The 22,290-nt window shown below is 38.1% G+C and overlaps 1 protein-coding gene across 1 annotated transcript in view; it reads left to right on the forward strand.

Moving 5' to 3' along the window:
* The first annotated feature begins 2,883 nt into the window (after nt 1-2,883).
* The window catches only part of agbl4 (AGBL carboxypeptidase 4), a 277,105-nt gene continuing 257,698 nt past the window's right edge, over nt 2,884-22,290 (forward strand). The window contains exons 1-2 of the mRNA XM_040129068.1: nt 2,884-2,986; nt 4,732-4,854. Coding sequence (XP_039985002.1) covers nt 2,941-2,986; nt 4,732-4,854 — 169 coding nt within the window. The 5' untranslated portion in view covers nt 2,884-2,940. The remainder of the gene's footprint in view (nt 2,987-4,731; nt 4,855-22,290) is intronic.

The following is a 22,290-nucleotide window of genomic DNA, read 5'->3' on the forward strand; positions in this document are numbered from 1 at the left end:
AATCAGTGAGAGAGGGGGTAACAGTAAGGTACAAAGCAGAGGAAGTGTTAGCAAACAGTTTGTTTTAACGGACGTTTATGCCAGACAGGGAGGGGAAAAGATATTTAGAGACACCAAGGATGCGGCACATAATATTGTTTTAATATTGTTTAGCACATTTTCTGTTTTTACATTTTCATCAGTAACAGTGAAGGTATCATCACAACATCGCTTTGTTATGGCACTGCTGTACTGTCATGGCTTCAATTCCATTTAATTTTTTTTCCTTTCAGAAAAGGACTGCTAGCCACATCCCTGTTCTGTAAAGCCCACAGTCTCTGGGGATGGCGGGTCCGGCAGAGCCCTGGGGGGACCTGTCAGTTGCATCATCCAGAGTGAGGGCTGATTCCTCAGTCAGCTGCCTCTCAAGCCTTCCTCTCTGACCCAGCCACACTCCCCTGAGCCCCCTGATTGCTGTCACCATAGTGATTCTCTGTGTACTGCCGGCTGGTCTCTGCAACCCCCCCAAAACCTCCCAACCTGCCTCTCACAAACCACCCGTTTCCAACTGCCTGCCACTTGTGCCCTGTGTTTTGATTTTTGCATGACTTCCTTCTTCACAGATGATGGACTTAATGCTTGGAAGTTCTTAGCTGACCAAAGTAAAAAGGGTTTCCCTGTACTTGCTAGAGTAAAAATACAAAAACATAGATTTGCACACACACACACACACACACACACACACACACACACACACACACACACACACACACACACACACACACACACACACACACACACACACACACACACACACACACACACACACACACACGTACACACTTCTAGCTTCAGGCTTGAAACATAAACAAGAAATTCTTTGTGTCAGTTTTTCTTTCTCTCAGTTGTGGTACTAAGCTACATGCACTGACTTATTTGATCATTTTACAGTTTAGAAGAAAGAGTATCTTTCTGAAAGAATGAAAAGCAAGGCTTGACAATATCTTTGCTGTGCCAAAGCTACTGTTTCCCCAAGGGGTTTCTGATATGTTCTGCACAGGATTGTGACGCTGTGGTGTGTCCTCCAGTCACTAGAAATACAAGCTAAAAATAGCTACAATTTCTATAAGTTACTGTAGATTCTGTATTTAACCATGACAGGCATGTCTACATGTGAAGCACAATCATTGTGCAGAAATCATTAGAGGTCAAAAATGTTTTGATAAGCATGTAAAAATACACTCTCCTGAGAGATAATTAAAATTTGTGAGGCCATGGTGTGGATTGTACTTCTCTTTCATGTTATTCTGTTTTCCAGTGATGGATGTGTTCATTAAATCATTGCTACACATTGCAAACATCATGACAACATACTGCATGCATGCAGAGTGTTACCTGGGCAGAAAGAATAGGGGTTATTGTTGAAAGTGTTGCTTTTTTTTAATCCTTCTTCAAACATATTTTAAGGAGGACCCACCAATATAGAATATTAAGCTTTAAAGGAAAAGGAAAACCACCTTTGCTATAAAATCATCAACTATTCTAGTACCAATATGGGACTCCACGTGTTATGTGAGTAATTATAAGTTTTAACTAAAAAAATGTGAGTTATGGCCAATTGATCAAGTTCCCTACAGTATCTAAAGTGGTCAAAATCGGGCAGAGACAAGCCAGGATCATGCGGTAAACTCAGCTACCCTTCTGCAGTCTCTCTATTTGGTAAGACCTGAGAAACAAGGGAAACATGTAGCGTATCTAATTCATTCTTCTCATGCGCCATAATTCAATTTCAATCTCCCTCTTGAAAATGAATGATTGTACCACCATAGAGGTCTTTAGTTGGCATAGTGTTAAAGGAATGACATAGCATGGAGGACAGCTATTCAATTTTCAATTTTAACAAAATATTACACAGCAGCTCTGTATTCTCTTCCTGTTGTCTGAGAAATAATCAGTCCGACCTATCTCCTCAGCAGCCTGTTGATGCTTGCCATCAAATACAGATCACACACAGAGAGAAAAACCATTGCCCTCTCCCTGGTCTCATTCATTTGGTCCTGTTACACACAGCTTATAACCTGAGAATTAGCAGCAGCCTGTATGCCTCTTGCTTCAGGAGTTGTGCGGCTGCTCATTTGATGTACTTAATCAGGTACAGTCTTTGGAATGGGAAAGGCATAGGGCCAGGCTTGATTGGCCTTGATGACATCTATGCTCCAATTGTCTAGAATATCTCCAACTTGAATCGATCTGCAGGATAATTCGGAGTCTCTTGCTGCTGTCTGCAATAATTGCCTTTTTTCTCTGAAAATTTCATTAAAAATGCAGTTATGGCTGCAATAAAAATGAGGTGTTAACAATACACTGATTACAGTTTAAAGGCAGTGTATTGGTGAATTGGTCATTTCTAGTTTACTGATGCCCACAGAATGTCGAAAGTATACTATGTGCACACTAGCACACATAAAGTCTTTACTTTATTGTAAAATGATCTGTTAACTATTAATTCACCACACTTTTCGACTATTTTTTAAAATGTGGTTTTCAGACGGACAGTAAAGCTGTCACAAGTGTGACACAAGTGTTCCTGAGCCACACCGACAACTTGAGACTTAGAATTAACAATTCAGGAAATGACCTTGATCAGCATTTTTGAGTTTAATTTTTATGTGTTTTTGCTCATATATGATAACAAATAGTTTTTATTTGCTGTATTTAATAATTTGTGCATTTTGCTCAAAGTGCAGAAATCATCAGTATCAGCGTATGTTGTTATTCGGCTATTTTAGTGCATAAAACTAAAACTGAAAATTGGCTCAGCTTACCTACTCTATATGCACTGCATATATATGTCTTTCGTGTCTGCAGCGACGCACTGATGAGGATGAAAGCGCCTCTCCCTCTTCCTCCTGCTCCGTTGCCGGGGCAACACACAGGCAGCGTCGGCAGCTTTGTAACAGAATGGAGAGGAAGATGGAGGAAAACACTGTTAGAGACGTCGAGACTGGTGTGTAAAATTAGCCTTACCTGGATTCCACTTCATTGATAAACAATGAAAAGGAAATGCATGGTACCCTGTTACCTGACAAATAATATGTGCATGTTTCGGGCTTGCTGCGTGTCTGCATTGAGGCTAACGTGAACTGTGCTAGCCTTCTAGCTAGCAGGTAGAAGGATGTAAACAAGAGTCACGTCACCTGCTTTGAGCTAGCTTTGTTGCTACACACGTTAGCCAACCATATAATTTACTACATGCGGGCTTTAGGGAACTGCTGGCATGTTAACGTGACCAATTCGCCGTAAGGGTTGAGCAGTAGTTAATGCAGGTGTAGTGGCTGTGAGTGTCTGCTAGCTAGCGGTGCTACCTGGATTAGTCAGGAATAGCTCCTCCAGAGAACCGCTGTGTATCTAATAAGCTAATTATCCGTACCTGAAGTTGCTCTCGCTTACTTGAATTGGTCTTTGTCCGTTGTCCTCTTTAATTAGAGCCATAATCCGTGAACCATTGCCAACAAATTTTGAGCGCCGCTGAGAAAAAACACGACGTTTTGAACCCAACAGTAACTGACAGATCTTCAAATACAAGGACTAAGTTAACACTATCAAAATATGTCTAAGTTTGTAGACCTGCTCTATATTAAAAGTGCACTGAGATAGCATCTGTTATGATTATGCGCTATATAAATAAAATGGAATTGAACTGAATCAATGCTTTCTGCTGTGGCACAAGATTTATCACGTTCATCGTGTTTGTAAAAAGAGTAAAACAGCCTACATTTCAAATGCTGATTGGTTTAGGATTACACAAAACGTGTGTTTCCATCTAGAATAGACTATAATCCAAACTCTAAAAATTCTACAAACTAACAAAAAATTTGTAATTTGGTCTTTAATATGCATACACGCATTGCTGCAAGCGGCAAGGTGCAGTGAGGCATTTTGCTTTTCATTCAGTTTGAAGATATTTTTGTGACTGTCATTTCACTGTTTCCTCCAATGCCACAGACTTACAGTGAGTGTGGATATTGGGTGCTGAAGCACAGATTCAAGTGACTGAATAAAATAAAAGAACGTTTTACAGGTTTAAGTCTTTTTAAATTAAAGTATTAATTAACTTGTTTTAGAAATAATAAACAATGGCACAAATACACAAAGATGTAATCATAATTTTAAAAAAAAACATAACACAGGCCAATCAGAAGTAGAGTATCTTTTCATTGATGTAGGTAAAGGCCATTTGTATAACATTTGAACTGTTAAAATTAAGAGAAATCCCTTTAAACCTTTCACAAACAAAGTTACACATTGAAGCAGTATTGTGTAATGTAGATGTCCATATGCTGAAGTGCAAATGTCATTTTTGCTGCAAAGAATCATTGAAATTTCTTTTAATCTTTAAATGCTTTGTTGTTTATTTGTATTACTTCATTTTGTACTGCAGATGAAGTGTTTTGCGTTACACTGTGTCTAAGGATTGACAATTAACTTTGAAATAATTTGTATCTCTGAAGTTAATATATTTTTACCTTTAATATGTGTGGTGACAAAAGGTCCTGCATGGCAGCAGATGTTTTTACTTTAAGGTCAACAATCTAGGACTGTTTTTCTGTATGAGACTCATTTATACATTATCTGCAAGCTAAGGGCTAAATCCTCTAAAATTAAGTTGGAAAAAACACTTTTACACTTTAAATTAATACTTTAAATGAAGTGAGACTAAACTTTTTTCTGCATATTGCACTTGTTCTTCAGGCAGTGAAACTGGAGGAGAGGATGCCTTGGTGGGGAATGTGAACAAACTGATGGTGAGCCCACAAGGATACTCAGGAGCTCCGCGAAAAGGACATCTAGTTTTTGATGCTTGCTTTGAGAGTGGTGAGTAGTAAAAACTGAAAAACACCATATCCGCTAAAAAAAAACAAAAAAAATACATTAGTAGTTAACCATGACACCTATGTTTTTTATGTTGCTGTTTTAATTTTGGAGATATCCTTTTTCGTGTTGATTGGTCAGCGGTGGCTGCAAATAGTTACACGCTCCAGTGCAACCTACCTACAAATATTATAGGCCAAAATGTCCTCAAAACAGTTATTTATTTATTCTGGGAAAGTTTCTAGTCAGTTTTTTTACTGTAAATAGCACGTGTTGTGATATGTATGACATGTGGGACTATTTTACCCAAAAGGAAATAAACCAAATAGGGCTGATAGCTTGACTGTTCTTTCAGTCAAACACATACAGTTATTTAAATTAATTACTCTTGATTTTGATTACTGTACAATTTTGTAGTGTCTGCTTTCTCTCTTTTTTTTGTCTCATATTACAAAACTCACAACTAGAACCCATTCTGTTTGTAGCTGATACATAAATTCTGACAGACTGTATTGTTTCATCAACACTGGATTATTTTAATGCCACCTTCTGTGGCCTAATGTTTCCACCAAACAATTCCAGCTTGTTCAAAATACTGCAGTTAAAATTCTCATCAAAGGTAGATCAAATAATTTTGACTGCAGTACGTAAATTCTAGCCTCATTGCATTTGCGGCCTATTCAAACTGGAGCTGACATTAAGGTCCTTCTTTTGAATTTTAAATCTTTGCATGGATTAGCACCATCTTTCTTATCCAACCTTACCAGGCTGTATGGTCCAGCCCACAATATCTGTTCATTAGATGAGGCGTATTTATATAGTCTGAGAATAAAAAAGAAATCAATTATCAATTATACCACGCTTGACATGCTCTCCTATTTTCACTAGCCATCAGGACCACCAACTCTAGTAACATTTTAGATTCAAGATAATAAGCCCAAACTAATACTACTACCACCACTAGTGCTACTACTACTACTAATAATAATAGCTTTAATTATAGTCCATATCACTTTTAATAGAAAAATTCAAATCACATTGTTTTATATTAAGAGAATGGTGAACAGTTGAAGCAGGTTTACAGAATCTCCAGCAAGGCCTATTATTCTATTAGACTAGTACACAATTCCAGGGTTTGGATAAAAAAAAAAGAACAGGACAGCTTCAGCATATATGAATGTCTGTTTTTGGTACTGCAAACTGTGAGTCTGTGCATCTGAGAGCTCTGTTAGGGACATGACATGTCTTGGCAACAGATTTACAGACAAGTGCTTGGATCTTAAAATCTTTATTATGAATAACTAGAAGTCAGCGCAGGAACTTTAGAGCAGGTGTTGTTTTAGCTATTTACTTACAACGGCTTTCTCCCTATATTCTCACTGTATAATTGCCCAATCAGATCTAATAAACAAATAATTATGCTTTTGAGACAATCTTTTGGTATCATTATGCTGTTTATGTGCTGTTCACATGGACACTTTAGCTATATACTGGATGTGTATGTGTACATAAATGCATGTACTGGTATGCATGTGTCTGTATCTGCGCATGTACGGGGTATAGTGATGGTGTTCATTTACTTATTTTTCTATATATGAATATATACAGATATACTCTGTGCAGTATACAGCATAATGTGTGCTCTATTGCACATTTAATATTGGCATTGACTTTTTATTGTTATTAAATGACTATTTTTATTGTTTCTCTTTGTATTTTCTTTTGGCAGCACACAGTTTTGTTTTTGTTTTTTTACAAAGAAATTATGTACATTATCACTTGAGGGATTATTGGCCAACACTAGAGCCACATTAGTTGGTTTGTGGTCTGCTAAAAAAAAGTATACTTGAAAGGGTGATCGACCTGTTACCTTGTCCATCTCTTTTGTTGGAGTTTAGCATATAGTAAGATTAAGTTAATATCCTCCAGAGTCCTTTGTTAATAACCTTTGTTTGCGACTTTTTCTGACAGCTGAATGGTGTGACAACGAAAATAGAGTACTTTCTCACTACTGACAAGGTCGGTACGTTAGACCCTCACAGGCACACACCCAAGCACACAAGTAGGCGGAGTAAATCATTGAATTAGCGGGTCTCTCTGGGACTGAATCTGTGTGGAGATTAGGTTCAGATGGCAGTCAGATTTCATATATCCACAGACAAGCCCATTTTGGTTTCTGCAGACTGAGATGAGCTTTAACTTCACTCTGTTTACTGTCTGATGTTTGGCTTAAGTGTCATTGTCAATGTTATTTTCCCAAGTTTATTTCTACAATTATGTTCGCTCACATACACTTGATTTTCAGAGTTAGAGGTCAGCCGATCACATGCAATTAAGTTCAAGTTGTTATTTGTCCTAGGCCTATTACTAATTAATCCACAAGAGGAAATATAAAGGGATATAATGGGATAAATAAAGAAATAGGGAACTTAATCTACAGTTTTGTACACGGTAAATGATATGTGAAGGTGAGTGCATAAATATAGTACCGGTGTGTAAAGATCTAAACATGTTACTTTGGAAGGAATGTGGCGATATCAGTGTGGTAATGGCCCTTTTTTATGAATTTGCCTTTTTTCCCAGATGACATGACTAGAGGAGCTCAGGCATTGATTAATGGGTGCTGAGGTCCCACACTGAGATCAGCTAACATACCAGTGTCTCTGGCTCCGGATGCATCTCCTGAATGATTTATGGAATTGATATTAATCTCTTTCCAGTAACTGCATTACTAAAGTTAGAATGGGGGGATAAATTGATGTTTGCCAGCTAATGTCAAATTAATGCCCCATTGCTGTTTCATTTAAGCATCAGTGATTTTGTTGGTCTTACTTAAAAGTGACCCTTGATATTGGTTTATGATGGTTCTTTCGTGGTACTCTATGTGTATGCCCGGTTACCTTGTACTAAGCAGTTATTATTCTCTGGTAATTTTCTAATTATTGCAAACCTGGTCATTTAAATTGCTTTTTCTTGAAGTGATACTCCACCTCAAATCTATTTTTTTGTGTAGGAACCCCCATGCACACTCTGTGGACTTCATAAGTGGCTGTAAAATGTTTGTGTTTTTCGTCCTCCGATAATTGCAAGTTTTACAGCAGATAAAAAGTATTAAAAACGACTGAAACCACTCAATTAGTATGTTCAATCAACATCTTAAATTTGCCATTGTATGGTTAAATACATTACTCCTGTAAAACATACAGAATACCAGTGTCACCCTCAAAAGTAATTCTACTGTAAAGTATTTGGTTGTTGTTTGTATTTTGTTGTTTTGCAATATGTTTAGTTGACATTTAATTAAATAAAAAGCTGAAAAATTATCTAGAAAAGAAATTGGGATCTGAACAGCCCCACTTACTTCATGAAAATGTGTGGTAGCTTCATAAAACAACATATCTTTTTATGATTTATGAGGATGTAATGGACCCTTAGGTAAAAAATTAAAAATCCCACTGATTTATCAGTGGGATAAGTAATGACGGCATGAGATAATTACGAATTTCTTAAAGAATAATAGTGCCTATATTTTCATTCACTATTGATTTCCCTTAAACATAGTTGCTAAGTTACTTTGTATTATTCAATAAAATAGCCCTTTTCCATCATTGTTAGGTAAATATTCTGGATGGCTTGACATAAGATTTCTAGGTTCACCCAACCAGGAGCCTGCCATACAGTGGTTATAGTGGATTTAGTGCCCATATACACTTGATAAGACCGTATGCATACCCAAAGTACCAGTAAAGCTTTTAAAATGGGCTCCTGTTTTTCATACATTATGTCTGATAGCTGTAATACCACTGACAGCAAGGAAATTTGAGACTAGTATGTAAGCTCCTGCCACATGTATTGCATGTTGCACAGGCATGTATATTTCTCAAAGCTATTGAAACGGTCTTTCATGACAGCCTATGTCTATTTTACTCCTCTTAAACCAGATTGAATATCCAAAACACAATATTAAAAGCAGACGTTTTATTTGAAATTTATACAGACCTATATCTCAGTGAGGTTTTGTGCTTGGGTCTTTTTCATTCCTTTGGTTGACAACTATATGCATCCTATGTACATTTTCGTAAAGCACAGTTTTTATTTTGTTGTGTTAGTATAGCATGGAACAAAATCTAATTGGTTTATTAAAATAGACACTGGTTATGTAAGCTGTTTGCCAAAGGTATAAAACCTAATTTACATTTAGATGAGGCTTAATTCACTTTGTTGTCAGACCTATGCTGATCAAGTCAGTGATGGATTACAGATTTACATACAGTAGGTGTCTCAGCCAACAGGTCCTCTGACATGGAGTCATTCTAAACCATTAAAAGCATTTTTAACACTATGCTTAAAGACAACATACAGTATGTTGATGACCTCGACTATGCTGCGTTTTGTACTGTAGGAATACAACGTTATGACTGTTTTCTTAAGACATCATTACATGCCTTACTGATTGCTTTAGTTGACTCTGTAAAGAGTAGTATGCACATTTTTTACTTAGTGAGATCATCTTTTTATGCTTTAGGACAAAGAAAAATCACAGTAGAGACTAAAAGATTTTGTTAATCTGTAAACATTAAGTCTTGGCCTATTGTTGTGTATTGTGTCAAGAGGCAGAGATTCATAAAAGTGATAAGAGAAGTCTAATTGTTTTTTTGAGTGAAATCCAAATGACATTCTTATCTTGTCTTGTCACATTTGTTTCGTCACACACCCCAACTGTTGACATTTTCAGCTAAGTCTCGGATTCTTTTGTGACTGCATCCTCACAATGTCGCTGACTAAAGTACCATCTGTCTCTACAAAAGGATGACACTGACAGTGCGTACATATTGTTTTACTGCACCTCTGGACCCTGCACCAGATGTAATTAAGCACTCATTGATTAGTCAGACTGCTGTCTGCTGACAATGACTTGCATGGTCAAAGAAATTCCCTGGGGGTGATAAGTGTTTAATGGGGTCCATTGATAAGCACAACTCATAGACTCATCTGGCTTTACAATAAATTCACTCAATACAATCCAACTTCTATGCCAGACTCAAGAACAGATATGCACTTACAGCTACTTCTGTCAGTTAAGACCCAAATAGTCAAGACCTTTTGAGACTTTGAGACTCAACTATTTTTGTTTCTCTGAACTATTAACCTTATTTGTCTTTCTTGTTAAACTGAGGGAGTCAGGCATTAAATAAGTATGGAGAAAAAAATGGAGTCTGGAAGCATTTGACTAGTTACACATTTTATTTTTTTTTTCAGGCTCTGTGCTTCAGCACATTCAATTTGACATAAAATAATGGAACTGCATTAATGTGCCATGTTCCAGCTTTTATTTGAGCAGGTTTACATCAGTATAGAAAGAACTGTGTGTGAGATATAGCCCAAATTGCAAGGGGTTCAAAAGTAATTGGACATCAGACTACTAAATGTTTTTTGGGCAGCTGTTTCTTGTTTCAACATTGGTTTATGCACAAAAGAGATCACACGTGATCACATAGACTGAGGTGGAGTTGTCTCTCAATAGGACGAGTGAAGAGGTGACCATGCAAGTGAAGGAGATAATAGAGTCTCAAAAAAAGCAAAAATCTATCACAGATAGACAGTTCTAAGAAGCGGGTACACACAGGAAAACTAGAAAATGGCAAATGACCTGGTAGACCGAGGAGCACAAGTCTTGTGGATCTTGTGGAAAACCATTTCCATGGGGAAGAAAAACCCTTTTATGACTGCACAGAAAATCAGGAATGATCTCAGGATGTAGATGTACATGTTTCTTTGTCGACAATCAAGACTTCATGACCATAACAGTAGAGGATTCACCACAAGATGTAAACCCCTGGTACACCTCAAAAACAGAGAGGCCAGGCTACAGTTCGCAAAAACACACTAAAAGAAACCAGTAGAGTTCTCGATCAAGGTTCTATGGACTGATGAAACAAAAATCAACCTCTATCAAAATAATGGAAAGAGGAAAGTGTGGAGAAAAAAAGTATAGCTCATGACCCAAAGTATACCACCTTATCTGCCAAACATAGTGGTGGTTCTGTTATGTGTTGGACATGTATGGCTTCTAATGGAACTGGCACACTGGGATTTATTGATGATTTCAATAATGACAGAAGCAACAGGATGAATGCAGGTGTATACAGGAGCATTCTGTGTGCTCAGATTCAGTCAAATGCATCAAAACTCATTGGGTGACATTTCTTCATCAGCTGGACAACAATCCTAAACATATGGTAAAAGCAACCAAAGAGCTTTTCAGGGTGAAAAGTCTGAGTGAACATGCATTCCCCTTGCTGAATACAGGACTAAAGGCAGAGAGACTCTGAGAGCTGAAGGTGGTTGCAGTGAATCACCAGGGAATATACAAAGCATCTACTGATGTCTATGGGTTCAAGACACCAGGCAGTAATGGACTGCAAATGATTTTCCGCAAAATATTAAATATGATGATTTTGTTTGACTTCATGTGTATCCTCGTGTGTCCAATTACTTTTGAACCCCTAAAATTTGGGCACTATGTGTTTAAAGGGCTATATCTCGACGCGGTATTTTCTGGTCTGATTTTAACCTACTCAAATTAAAGCTGAGACTTTCCACTTTAATATAGTATCCATTATTTTATTTAAAATTGAATGTGCTGAAACACCAGCCTGAAGAACAAAAAAAGTGTAACTGTTCATATACTTATAGTCTTAACTGTATACTGTACATGAATGAAGGATGTGCTGATTGTACATTATGGCAATAGCGCTGGATGAACAATATTCACTAATTCACAGCTTAGGAATGTCTTATCTAACCTACTTGTGTCATCGTAAGAGCTGCTTAGCAAGCTAGTAAACTAGTAAGTTAGAGGGGTAAATGCTTGCGCCTGGCCAGATGATCATCACAGTATACGTAAGTCAAAAGTAGGGCAATACTTGCGTTTAACCTTTATGACACTCTAAATTAAGGTTTCCACCTCTGATATTATATACTGTATGGAGTCTCCCAAACACTTAATGGATTCGCTCTGAAGATTTTAAATGATCCTTCAGTAATGATAATTGATGAAGAAATATTTTTCTCTATTGTTGAGATAAAGGGAAAAAAATAAAAATAAAGGCTGTCAGGAGATAAGTAATGAGGATAAATGTAGAAGAAAATATTTTCACTGTTCTGATGAGGGTTTTATTCTTTTTCCCCTTTTCCTTTTCCTTTAATTTTCTTTTTCCCTTCCCGTAACACTGAACAGTGTATTTAATCTGTCTGGCCTTATCTTCTCCCAGAAATTGCCATGTTGCAGTTGCACAGATCCTCTGAAGAATGACTGATTAGAGTCATAGCCAAAGCAAAATTTACAGAGGAAAGACAGAAAGATAGAGATTGAGATCAAGAGAGAGATGGTTGAGAAGAGGAAAAGAAATGAGAAAGTACAGAGAGAAAGAATATTATGAACACTAGGGGGTGGGTGGCTGATGGTTTGGTGATGGTGTGGGGAGAACACAGTCAAGCTTGTCAGAAGATATTTATATACTCCAGAGTGCCCCATGAATCAGGATAGTTGAGTTTCCATTGATTAAAGAAGAGGGAAACATTTTTACAATCAAGCCAGATGCTCAGAATGAGTGGCTTGAAGAGGCCTGAGTTTTCCACAGTATACTGCTCTCTTCCTTGCCTCACCTCCCTCTCTGATGAATCAACACAGAAGGAGAGGCAGCCAAAGGATGAAAATACATGTTTCGTCTTTGTTATTTTTTCTTTTAATAAACATAACTCAGAAATTTCCCAACACTCATCTCCCCACACATAAAGATGTTACTGAATTGTGCAGTCATGGGGCCTTTTGATGGATACATTTTTGACTTTTACTGTATTCTTTGTGTAGCTCACCACCTTTAGATTGCTCTAGCTCTTATGGGCTTTCCGAAAGAAGATCCAATCGTCTGAGTGGGAGGGAGCACTGCTGACATCTGATGTATTGAGAGGCACTCCCAGTCTCTCTGTCTCTCTTACATGTCCTTGGCAGTGGAGAAGCTTCACTGCTCAAATCACTAAATGGCCTCTCCAGTTTTCCCTTTTAGCAGTTTTCTGTCCTCTTTCTTTTAAGTCAGGAGCAGAGTATGGAGATAAATTTGAGTTGTCTGGGGAGTGTTGGCAAGACCATTGCTTTTGATTTATGCTATTTATTGGCCATTTGTATCCATAAGAGATTACTCTTTATTATTATTGTTTTTTTTTATTATCATCATCTTCTATCTCTGGCTTTCTTCAGGCATATTTTGTCAGTTTTATTTCCCTTTTCATACCATATCATGTCATGTGCGTTGGGGTGTATTATATTGGCTTGACCCTGAGTGAAGCTTCCCAGGGGCGTTGCCAGGCGCAAAAGTTTCTGTATGCATTGTCTTTAAAAACTTGGTTATAGTAGCTTTAATTAATTTAATTTATTTGGTTTAATTAATTTCTCAGCAACATGTTTATTATTATTTCTCTAACTTAATTTGCATGTTTGAGCAGAACAAACACTCCAAAGATGGTCAATCTGAGAATCATTATAACTACAGATGACAGCTATCTGCCTTTATCACATGGTTTCATGGGGGCTTGACAGATTATTTTGCCATGGGAGGTGAGAAGTGATATCAGTGGCAATGCAGGAAACGCAGAGCATATGAAACAGTGTGATAATCCTGTCTGACATTCGGGCCTGTTGCATATGGTCACGTGTAATCACTGAGAGAACACATTGGCTGAGTTGCTCTGGTTGGGGATGCTTCCTCTGCCAGGACGCAGTACAAACACCCTCAGTGTTTTGTAAGTTAATTGTTGATGGCTCTGATATGAGCTTTACATAGGAGACCCAGCCAGCACCTCATCTTCTCAAAATGTCACCAAATGCTAGAAGCAGCAAGCTGTTTTGGAAATTTTGAGTAATGAAAGGATTTGATTATCAACTGTATACACAGTGTGGTTATAAGATTTGGAAAGGTTGAAGGGGAGGAATCATCAGATACTGGAATATATAAAAATAGCCTATCTGTTACATAAAAATTGGCATTGTTGATATTTCATATGTATTGATGGATGTGGTGTGACACAAAAAGGTTTATCTTTGTTGTTGTTTTTATATTCCAGCTTTAGGCTCTTTTGTCATCTAAATGTACTTTGGAACATCACTGTTCATTGACTCTGGGCCTGCCTCTAGCATTGTGATACAAGTGTGTCACAAGTGAAAATTGCTGCAGCCAGATTTCTGCGTTGCACAAGTGGTGCTTGCACACAAGGCTCCAGTGATTCATCCAGTAATTTATTTCCAAGCAATTCCTGACGCAATAAAAACGGTTTCAGAGCAGACGTCTCATTTTTCATTCCCAGGCAAGACTGTAAAGTTTGGGAAAATGGCGAGGATTTGTAATGCTTTACCAGTTCATGTTTTTCAAGCTGCCTGTGTTTATTCTGCTGATTTATTTAGAAAACCTCTCTCTGAGATGAGCTTCATTGATGTGCCAGTGTTTGTTTGATAACACAAATTCATGTAGAGAATATGCTTATACAGTGAAGGGTGAAATACTGACAGAAGCAGAATTTTGATAGAATACATTTTGGTCTGAAGCCAGGCATTCATCTTGTACGTCTACTGCTCAAAGTAAACAATAACGAAATACACTCCTCAGGGGCAAATGCTGTTATCAGGAATTTTTTTTTGTGGACATTTCAAACAGCTCTTAATAGTGAACATGTTGGAAAGTGCTCTTATTTTTAGAGAGACTAAAAGATTATCTGTTCTAGTTTTAGGCACTCGGATGCTTGTTTAGTCTTATTTGAAAATATATACTGTTTTATTTACATTATTTATTTATATTTATTTTTCTTTAAAAAGCTATTGTATTTACTTATGTTGGTTCTGAATAATGTTAAGAAAGGGTTATTGGTAAGCATTAAAATATTTTTGTTGCATTTTGTAGAACAAGAGTTATCTGGACCTGTAATCTTTGAATGATGTTATAATATAAAAAAAGAAGCACTCAGGTACTTTAGGCAAGAATGTCTTGAATCTGAAATATAAAAAATAAAACGTTGCATTAAAAATGGTTTCTTGTAAAACTTCTAAAAAATACAAACCTTTGCAGATAAATACATTTGGTGGTAATTCAACCAAAATTCCCACAGAACATTACATTGTAATAAATGACTTTTTGGGCACGTGGGGGCAGTACATCCGTCGTAAACATACCATTACATAATTATCACCTTATAAAGTTAATATGGCAAATGTGTCTGTAAGGAATGGCTTGTTTACAAAACAGACACGGAGCAACAATAGCATTAATTCAGATTTGTTTGTCTCGTCACCTGATGAATGTAAGTCCAACATTCACGATCCCTTTTATTCTGTTTTGGTCTCAACCAACTCCTGAGGAACATATTGAGTCTTTGGCTGCTAAATGCTCTGCTGTGTTCACCAGGTAGTCGCTTACTTTGTCTTTAAAAACTCCACTCCATTGATTGCATTATTGTTTATTGCTGAGATAATCTCCCAGTGCTTCAGTTCTTTAGGACACTATACCATCCCGTTCTTATCATGACTATAACCACAATGTAATGCAAAGATGCTACAATATTTGTTTACTTACTTTCTAAATGAAGTCATTCCCGTTATCTCTGCATCATGAACTTGGCATCATATGGAACCTCGTGCAGTGATCGAGAAACTTCATCCTAAAACGCTCCCTGCGCTCTTCTTCTCTGATGAATCATGTCTAAATTGAATTACCAAATTATGTCTCTTAATCTACCATGTCCGATGGTATAAAAAGGGATTAGCCTGTCACCGAATGGATTTGCTTTTTATGGTATATTCTAGAAAAATATATAATTCATATTTGTACTTTGTGACTTTGTCATATGTGTGTGTATATATATGTGTATGTATATATGTGTATGTATGTATATATATATATTTTTTTTTTTTCTAAATAGATATTTTTTAAAATATCTCTTAAACGTATAATGGTTGGGTGCGGTGCCTGGCAATATAATTGCTGAAAAACTTCTTGATCTTCTGCCAAGCCTTTTGAATGGGATTCAGTACTGCCTTTTCCTAGTCTTTCATTTTTTTCTTTTTTTCATTTTGTTTTTTCACCAAAAGCTGGCATTGCATTGACAGTAGCGGCACTTAGTGTAATTCCCTAGATTGAAAAGCTGTGTCACAATGAGATTTTGTGTGCATTGCTCCTAACTGTTGAAAAACCCACCCTGGGATTTACAGACATCCTCTCTCCTGACTTGCCCTACTCCTGGACTCACTCTTGCCACTTCACCTTTTAGCCCATTAAATATGGACCAATCCGATTAGTAGAGACAGTACTGGACATGTCAAATAAATACAGGGAAAGCTCCACTGGCAAAGTAAATTACAAGAGAGATTCTGGACATTAGAGATGGAAATCAAGAGTTTTAAGTCTGAACAGTGGTCCTTCCTCAGAACAAATACAGCTGACTCCAGGTCAAAAGCCTTTTACTGCCATACTGGGTTAACGTGGTTGTTTCTCATTTGAGAAACTGCTGTCCAATTTGGGGTGATTTGTTTGTTCTCAACTGGCAGGACATAGGCACTGGAAAGAAAAAACTGTCTCGGGTAAAAAAATACACTTTCTTTTTGTCTGCTTCTCCTGCATTCTCAATGACTGGCATTTTTTGTTCTTCCTTGATTTTTTTTGTTGCTGACCTATTGCTTATTGGCCAGTGATTTCTTGCCTCCCTTGTTTCTCTTCTTTTCTTGCACTGGCTCCCTGTGTTCCTGAACTCATTACAGAGTAATCAGCCCCAGGCGTTGAAGTGTGCACCCAGAGGGAGCAATAACTGTAAATAAACACTACTGCAGGCTCTCCGATAACATGTTACCAAGATGATAACAGCCCTTCTTAGCAGGCCTGTTGACCTTCTCCTTGCCTTAGGCTTGCCAAGGACTCCTCAGCTCCCTACGCTTTTATCTCCAAACTCTTCTCCACCACTGGAGCCGCTGAAAAGATTATTACTGAGGAAGAGAGGAAAGGAAGGAGGGACTTGCACCAAGAGAATATAGAAGAGGAGAAGAGAAAAGAGATGAGGGAGAGTGTTTGGTGAAGAGGACAGAAAACAAGATAGAACAACAAAGAGCCGACCTGGGCAGTTGTCCCAGCCACTTCCTCTGTCTGTCCTCAGTCTTTGTAGGGCTCAACATAATTAACTTGTTAAAAGATAGCATGAAATTGGAACAGACTTGTATTTACTCAGTGGCCACCAACACACAGGATAAACTAACAGCAAAAGATAAAGAGGGAGAGAGAGGTGGAGTGACAGACAGATAGGTAGACAGAAAAAAAAGTAACAGAGAGAGGGTGAGAACTGAGGGATCATAGTGCCCAAACTGATAAAAAAATCATCTAACAAGCTAACCCACCGTTTTAAGGCTTGAGAAACAGATGAAAGTGAAGATTGCAATTCCTCATGGTTCACTCCCTAATACTAATGCAGAGTGTCTGACAGTAGCATGTCCAGAGCTGTGGGGCTAAAGCACTGTCTGGATGAGATTGATAATACAATTAAGTCAGTCCCAGTATGAATGCATCACTATGACCCATTACTACACCAACCGCTTCAGATGGAGCATACCAGTCTAGCTCTAGGGCCTTTTGGAAGGAAAAAATACAATTATAAAAGGCTAGCTAGAAAATGTGTTCTCTTTAGAATGTGCAGACAGGCCTGTACATCATCAGATATGTGCGGGCTGCCTGTATATCTCACTGCTGTCCTCAGGCCCAGCTTTCTTCATCTATATTGAAACGAGGAGCTCACTGGAGCATAGATGGACTCATAACAATATGATTTTTCCCTTATTGTCCCCTCTTTTTGTCTGCTCTTATCCTGATTTTGTTGTATATTAAGATTACTTCCCCAACAGTTTCCACATAATGTTTACAAATACACATTCACTTTTTGTGTGTGGGTGGCTGTGTAAGACATCAGACAAAAATCTTTTAAAGATTAAAAGAGCAGGTTAATTTAAATAAAAATGTTTCCTGATAATCAGACAATATTGTGGGTAGTAGTGTCCAGTTAGGGCCATGGTTTTTAAACAGAACATGTTCTTAGTGAAGTGTAAGACAGACATTTAAAAGATTAAAAACTTAGTAATCTTATTGTTTGTTGCTGTGGTGTTTCTCTGAGATCCTTGATGCTTATTCCAGTGGATGGATCTAATCACTGGTGGGATTGTAAGTCCTTCCACAATGCATGTTTTTTTTTAGCAGGTGATGCTTCAGGTGATGAACTTAGTTTGTGGTATTTCTTGTCTTTGTCGGCATAGGTTTTTGGCTTATTCAACACTATACATCACCTATCTGTTTTGTGTCAGACTTTTATTAGCCTGGCCCCTTTTGGGACTGTGTCAGCCACTTTGTGTGGAAACAGGGCTTTAAGTAGCCAAAGTATCTCCACACCCTAGACATCTTGCTACCTTGTTTATGCACAACAGCTCTTTATTTTTACATTTACTTGACGTGTGACTTTTGAGCTATTGCTTGTGCCAACGGGAAAAAGTTTTTTTGGAGGGAGTGTTCATCTCTCCTGTCCAGCTATCTGACTTTTGATACCACAACAATAGAATGTGGTTTTTTAGCTAACTCAACCAATCCTGCTGTGCCTATTTGGGGAAAGGGGTTGTCCTTTCCTAAGGACATTCATGCGATTGGTTAAAAATAGTTTCATCAGCTCTAGTATCTCCCCAAGTCCTAATGTAGTTAGAACAACTTTTCCTCATTGCATTTCCATGAACTGTGTTTCCTTGCTGTGTCATAACTGAGGGATACTTCCTAGCATATGGCTTGATGATTGGACAAAACACAGGCCATAAACCAACATGATTTGGCTAAGACTGGTGAAGCCTAAACTTTTGAACATAATTGCGCCATGAAGGTATCTCCTAACGCCTAGTGTTTGACAGAAGAAATAACTGAAACAACCCATAATTCTTTCAACTTACTTATGGCATGTGAGCATTGCATTAAAGCTGTGTTGTCATCACTTTAAGGTTGCCAAGCATCCAGTGGAGACTCCAGGAAGTAACTGCACCTTGCCAAGAAATAGCTTGGCACATAACTCCACGTAAAAACAACGTGGTTTTTACACATTATAGTTTATCTATAGATTAAACAAACAAGATATAATTTGTTAATTAGTGAACTTTAGAGGTGCTGATAGGTGGATTTTTTTTATAACCAGTCTACCTTTTTCCTGCTGTTTCCAGTCTTTATGCTATGCTAAGCTAACTGGCTGCTGCCTGTGGCTTTATATTTACCATACAGACATTAGAATTGCATAGATTTTCTCATCTAACTCTTGGCAAGAAAGCAAATAAGAGTATTTTCGAATTTTAAAAAAAAACTATTCCTTTAAAATAGACTGGAAAAAATCTTAACCCAACCTTAAAACAGTTTTAAAATATAAGCTGCAGTTTAGTACACCTGTTAGGTAGTTAGATTGTGGAAACCTGGAGGTGACCTCTTTAATCTTGCCTGCAGATGAAGTGATAAGGCATCAGGGGAGAAGGCAGGCTTTAAGAAGTCATGAGGCAGGAGATTGATGTTGCCTCGGTGACAACTTGCCTTTAGACAAGAGGGAGAGAGAGACAGTGAGAGAGAGACACAGAAAAACCAGACGTTTAGCTGCAGGTCTAAACTGAGACCCCTTCACTATGGCTGCTCCTGCTGCTGCTGGCTGGAATCAATTCTATCTTTATCAGTCCCCCTCTTCTGTGTCCAGGAATCCTCCTCACACCACACAGCAGCCGGGGGGAAAACTGGTGTGTTTTCCAATAATGAAATGGAACACAGCAAAAAATAACTTTAAAAAGGTGCTTGACTGGTCTCCCTCAGCAGAACAGCACTCTTTTAATCTCTAGTCCAGTGTTTTAACACAGTTGTGGCCTTGCCTATGCCTGCCAAAAAAAATTGAATGTATTATCTAATGTATCAACTGGTGTGTGTGCGTGTGTCTTTGTGGATTTGAGCAGTTGGATTGAGGGGAATACCAATTTAAAATTTGGTATTTTCTTCTGTAAATTCAAAATTATAATAGCCAGAGATTTTTTTCATCGGCATTGACTACACTGCTGGCATCTACAGTAGGTGTTGTTAATTTTGATATATCAACACTAATTGCTGTAAGATACATTAATTCTTACACCAAATATATTTAATGTTACACATAATATGGAGAATTTATGTGATCAATTTTGTTTTTGAAAATGCAAGATATAGGAGATGACAGCCCACATGTCTGCTATGTTGGAACCACTGTAACCACACAGTCTGTTTCCTTTTTGAAACAACTGCCTATTAGCATTCTAATGGCTGACTGTGTGAGTGAGTTCCACCTTAGGCCTGAGGCAGGCAGGCCTGCTGCTGCTGTACGATGATCCATCTGCATGGCAGAAACCATCCATCCAGTGGATAGCTACAGACTGCAGGCTGGGCCTTTGTGTGGGCTGAGCACTGTGACTGCTCCCTCTTGTACCTCTGTAATGGGATTACATTAGCCAGGTTCTTCTGCTCCCTCTCCAGCTCTCTTTCTGTCTCTCTCATACACGCACAAGCACGCACACACCACACACACACACACACACACACACACACACACACACACACAGACACACACACACACACACACACACACACACACACACGCACACACACACACACCCTAGGAGCCTATGTGTGAAGGACTGACTGTCCACTTGGCCAACTCATGTTTGCACCCTGTTTATTTGCCTATGGACCTGTGTAATTATGCAGGTTTCATAACCATTTTAGTGACACTTCTGTTTTCAGCAGCAACATATACAGTTATTTGAGTTCCACCTTTCTTTTGCTATTTTTCCATATTTGTTTTTATGGTTGTGGGAGAGAGGTGGAAAAAATGAGGCAGAAGGAGAGGAAGAATCAGAGAAAGACAGACAAATATAGAGAGAGACAGAGGGTTTTGTTCAGGGTTTTCCTCAAGGAGAGGCTGTCATGTGTAAAATCTTGTTCAGAACCAGCAATTGTGTTTTGTTGGGCTGCACCAGCAGGGCTAAGCTGTTCGTTGAAAACCAATTTGTTAATGTCTAAACGCTGCACTAGTTTTCCCTCAAGGAAAAAGATTGATATTCAGCATAACCTGCCAAGACACCACTGAAGAAGAATATGGAGAGAGATGATACTCAAGAGGAATTATGCAAGAGATCTCAAGGATTAGAAATTGTGTCTTTTTTCCTCTTTCTCATCTTCTCTCAGTCTGTAGTTCATTAGCGTTACTTACACTTAGACATTCTGTCTGTTCCATAAAGAACCTTAAAATTATTCTTGACAAATTTGGTCTACTGTGCATTGCTTTTCAACATCATACAGACCCAACATAACTTATCTTTGCTTTATGTAGTTTATCTTTAATGGTTTCAGAGGACATTACAGAAAAATCAATTAGCCGTTTGTTAGTTAAATACGAAATGATATGGGATTGATTAAAAGGGTCAAGATACCAGCCTACCAAACCATTTGAATCTGGAGCTAGCCACCATAAAATTAAAACGGGGATCAATGGCGTATCATATCCCTGCTGCTTCACGGGCTGAACATGTAATTCCAACCTTGAGGCTGCAGCCATCTCTCCCGTTAGGCCATCCAGCATCAGGCTCAATAACCCAGCCGCCCATGGCTGCTGTCTATTGTGACCCATGCTCCAGTATTCACAGGCAGGAGCAGACCAATATTAGTTTGGTCTCTATCTTACGTCTCCTCTAGAGACGTTTGGCCAGACATTGGTACCATGATTGCATGCAGCGGTCTTCTTCAGTAGAGGTACACAGGTTGTTCTATAGGTGTTTGAAATAGGAATTTTAAATGAAAAAAAGCGTAATCACTATTGTTGGCATGCTAAAATACAATTGTACTGAAAAATAACAGAAATGTTGTGTACCAATCAAAAGCTTGGTTTAAATCCTGTCTTCCTCTTTTGAGGAGAGTGCGTAAGGCCCGTGCCACACCGCCTTCCCGAACCTGTGCATGAAGGTCGTGGAACCTCTTGCTTTTCATTTCGGCGCCCATGTCAACAAGTTAGAGTAGCCACACAGCCTGTGTTTAGACACGCGTCTGAAGCGCAGTTCGAGCCTCGCTGCAGTGGTGCGTCATCCAGTGTTTCAGCATGGAGCCTATTTTTCATGCGTGAGGAGTGCGGTTCTCAGCAAAAATAGACAGTGAAAAGATCTGTTGATGGTCATATTGGCATCTTACTAGCAACATTAAATAACTGACATCTATCGCTATAGTTTCAATGTCTAGGCTATATCTAAATTGAACACATGAAATATAAGTATAAATATTTTTTTAAAATCCATTTTAGCAATTACATATTATTCAATATTAGTCAGTAAGT

This window comes from Xiphias gladius, chromosome 6 (genome assembly GCF_016859285.1).
Source record: "Xiphias gladius isolate SHS-SW01 ecotype Sanya breed wild chromosome 6, ASM1685928v1, whole genome shotgun sequence".
Classification (NCBI taxonomy): domain Eukaryota; kingdom Metazoa; phylum Chordata; class Actinopteri; order Istiophoriformes; family Xiphiidae; genus Xiphias; species Xiphias gladius.